General features: G+C 32.2%; 1 protein-coding gene across 1 annotated transcript; it reads left to right on the top strand.

Annotated features, from left to right (window-relative positions):
* On the top strand, positions 290-2,166 carry LOC104718526 (NAC domain-containing protein 86-like). Its single transcript, XM_010436291.2, has 4 exons — positions 290-885; positions 1,005-1,291; positions 1,405-1,629; positions 1,739-2,166. The coding sequence occupies exons 1-4, from the start codon at positions 723-725 to the stop codon at positions 1,931-1,933; spliced, it is 870 nt and encodes a 289-aa protein (XP_010434593.1). The 5' UTR covers positions 290-722; the 3' UTR covers positions 1,934-2,166.

A 3,823-nucleotide genomic window follows, 5' to 3' on the forward strand; every position in this document is an offset into this window, starting at 1 on the left:
TGAGACCAGGTAGGTCCATATTCTTTTGGAATTTTGGGACTTCTTTAGGACAAGCAATGTCTTTATCCGCTTTCGGTGTGTCTCAGTTATTTTTGTCTTCTCAATATTAAACGGCACTATACAAATTATAGTATTATATAGTTTTCCCCTCTAAATATTAAGTTGCTTCATGATACTATAACATATTTGACATATTATTAATTAATCTTCCCCACATAGTTTCGCAAACCTTTGTGCTATAAATATCAATCACCTCACAACCATTCAACACTCTACCAACCTTCTCTTCTCTTAAGCACTCTCCTAACTAACTAATTTACTCACTAATCACTTCTTTTTTTGTTTCTTATATAGTTAAATCTCCGGTTCAAAGTCAGAGAACCCTTTTCCTGAGCTTTTGACCCACAACAATTCTGCTTACTCCTCGTTATTTCCAAATTATTACCTTCATTTGGTGTCTATTGTTTTTTTTTAGGGGTTAAACATTTTGTTTTATTTTGCTTCGTTTTGTTATCATACGATCTCTTTCAGACAATGATCTTGTCACAAAAAGGATGCAATCAACGTGAGTTACAGCTTATTCTTGAGAACAAATTGAGTGTCGAAAAAAGTATCTATTTTTGGATTTTCCAAACAGTCGATAGATTTAGCCTCGGTACTTAGTTAATTATTTGCTCTCCCTCGAGACAACTCTCTTGTGTTGCAAGGAACAAGTGTGAATTATGCAAATGGGAAGTTCATCTTTACCTCCGGGATTTAGATTTCATCCAACTGACGAAGAGCTCATAGGCTACTACTTGAGTAGAAAAGTAGAAGGCCTTGAGATTGAGCTCGAAGTCATTCCTGTTATCGAGCTTTACAAATTTGATCCTTGGGAGTTACCAGGTACTTATAATGATTAAAAAACAATGTTTTGATTACCATAACTTAAGTCATATAATTATGTTTTAATGTTTTAATTTTAGATAACTTGTTTAATTTTTTTATCTTTGTTTTATTTTTAGATAAATCATTTCTTCCCAATAGGGATTTGGAATGGTTTTTTTTCTGCCCAAAAGACAAAAAGTATCAAAACGGTTCTCGAACCAATAGAGCTACAAAGGCGGGTTATTGGAAAGCAACCGGTAAAGACCGGAAAATAACTTGTAAATCCTCGCGTGGTATAATTGGATACCGGAAGACCTTAGTTTTCTATGAAGGTCGTGCCCCATTAGGAGACAGAACTAATTGGTTTATGCATGAATATCGTTTATGCGATGATGATCTTTCACAAAAATCACTAAATTGCAAGGTAAGAAATTATAGTTTTTTTTCCTTGTTTATCCAAGTACTTCATAATATTCTCATTTCAATTAATTAATGGAAAGAAACCTGCAAAACCATATATATATGTTTGAATTTCAGGGACCTTTTGTGATATGTCGCGTAACTAAGAAGAATGAACTCAAGACCAATTCAATAAGTTTGAAAAATAAAAGCGAACAAGATATTGGTTCGGGTTACTCTAGCCTAGCAACTTCTCCTTGTCGCGATGAAGCGTCACAGTTTCAATCGTTCAAGCCTTCTGCTACTACAAACGACTCTTCTAGCATTTGGGTTTCTCCTGATTTCATCCTTGATTCGTCTAAGGTACCATCTATTATCTAAACCAAAATAGTTTTGTATACACTAAATACTAGTAATGCACATGCTATAGTGGGCTGATTTGTGTTTTTGGTTTTGTGATCTATAATGATAGGATTATCTTCAGATTCAGGAGGTTGCTTCCGAGTACTTTCCCAACTACAATATTCCGGTCAACATGGCAAACAGCCACGTGGAATTTCCGGCGAGCTCTTCTTATTTTAATGTGGACCAGTACATTGATCAGCAAACATGGATAAATTATGAATATGACCAAACCGCTTCATTTGTTTACTCAAACCATTTTTAGGTACGAAGAAATGTTGGGTCTTTCTTAGGACAAAAACTCCTTTTAACGTCGTTGTCTTGGAAAAAGAACTAGTTGTGAGCGTTTATCACTATTTTATTTTGAAAAATTAATTATCTTAGTTTTTTTTTTTTAATTGTTGTTTGCTAATATAAGGATTCAGTATTATAAATTTCTTATTTGTATTTTTAATAGGATTATGTAACGTTATTGTACAGTCTTAATTGTTTTTTTATGTTCGGATGCCTTTGGTATGAATGTAGTATGATATATGCATATTTCATTATTTCTCTCAATCATTAATTGGACCAAAATATAACTTTTGATCAACTTTTGTGGAAGTGATAACAATCATTTGCATTTAAAATCCCAAAAATTTCTATAAAAGCAATCGTTTTGGGACCAATTCATATTTCAAAAGTTATGTAAATATGTGAGTTTAAAAATCCATAAAGATGTAAAGATGAAAAATTATCGAAAACTATGTATAAAGGGGTAAAAGTGACGCAGCAATTTGTTTAAAGATGTATTAAAGCCCAAAAGCGAAAAGAGTATATTTTCTCATTTGTTAAAGACCTTTAACGATATTCCTTTTTTTCGTGAGCTTACTATATATATCATTCTTCTTAAATTTACAAGAATAATTCATTCATTTAAAAATGATCTACGAAACAGTTTTAACGTTTATATATTTGGCAATTTTTACTAAATTGGTCCATAGCTCAGTGGTAGAGCAATTGAGTGCAGATCAATAGTTCACCAGTTGGAACCATGTTGGGTTCTTTTTAAAAAAAAAAAAGATATTATACTTAATTCCATAGTTCAAATTGTAAGACCAGAAGTATAAACGAAACTGAAAAGAAAAAAAATGGAATAATGGTACTATTGACAAGTTATTTTTTGTTCAAATAAACTAATTTATACTCCATCTCGTTTTTTAGTTGTCATTCTAGAATAAAAGTTTTGTTTTCTAATACTTGTCATTTTAAGTTTCCAATGCATATGTTTGATAAAAATACCAATTTTATTTCAACTATTTTAATGATTTGACCAATAAAAAAATTAGAAAATGTATTAAAGAAAGAGTATAATAAAACATTGATTTATTTTCTTAATTTGTCTATAAATCTCTAGAACAACAAAAAAAAAAAAAACGGAGGGAGTAGTATTTAAGATATACTCCATAAGAAAAGTATCCTCTTACGTTATTTAATGTAATGATTTTAAATAAGAAAAATAAATTTAAAAGCATCAATATAACTTACTTATTTTCGTTAATAGCAATTAACTTAGTTTACATAATAGACTAGGTAACATTCCTTTTATGAGAAAGGGATATGGTCATAAATATAGGTGTTTATGTTCAATGCACGTAATCTTTTCCTTAATTGTAGAATAAAATACTAGAAGGGTTTATATATATATATAAGAGACTAAAGAATTGGTCTACACACAAGAAGTTGCTTTGTTACAAAGGTAGGTTATTTTGTGAGATCTCTTCTTCTTCTTCTTCTGAGTTTGTTCTTCTTGGCATCGACCAAGGATGATGGAGTCTGTCGTCGAATTATTAAAGGAGCGCGGGAATGCTCCCGATGTTAACACCGCCGTAGCATGTTGGATGACTGCCTATGTCTTCATGGTTGTAGGAGGGCCGAGAACTCGGTCCTTCCCTTTCAGGAAATGGCATCTCAGGAATCGTATTGAAGATTGGCAAGCTGATGAATTCAAAGCCGCTGCATCAAATCACAAGTATGTCGTCTTTTTGTTCTTCCTCCTATGTGCAGCAACACATGCGATCAACTTAGTTCTGCCTAAAAACCAAAACGAGCCAAGCATTGTTGTGTTGAGGTTTGTGATCAAATTTTGCTGGTCCGTCGTCTCTAATGTGGTCCT

This window comes from Camelina sativa, chromosome 10 (genome assembly GCF_000633955.1).
Source record: "Camelina sativa cultivar DH55 chromosome 10, Cs, whole genome shotgun sequence".
Classification (NCBI taxonomy): Eukaryota; Viridiplantae; Streptophyta; class Magnoliopsida; order Brassicales; family Brassicaceae; genus Camelina; species Camelina sativa.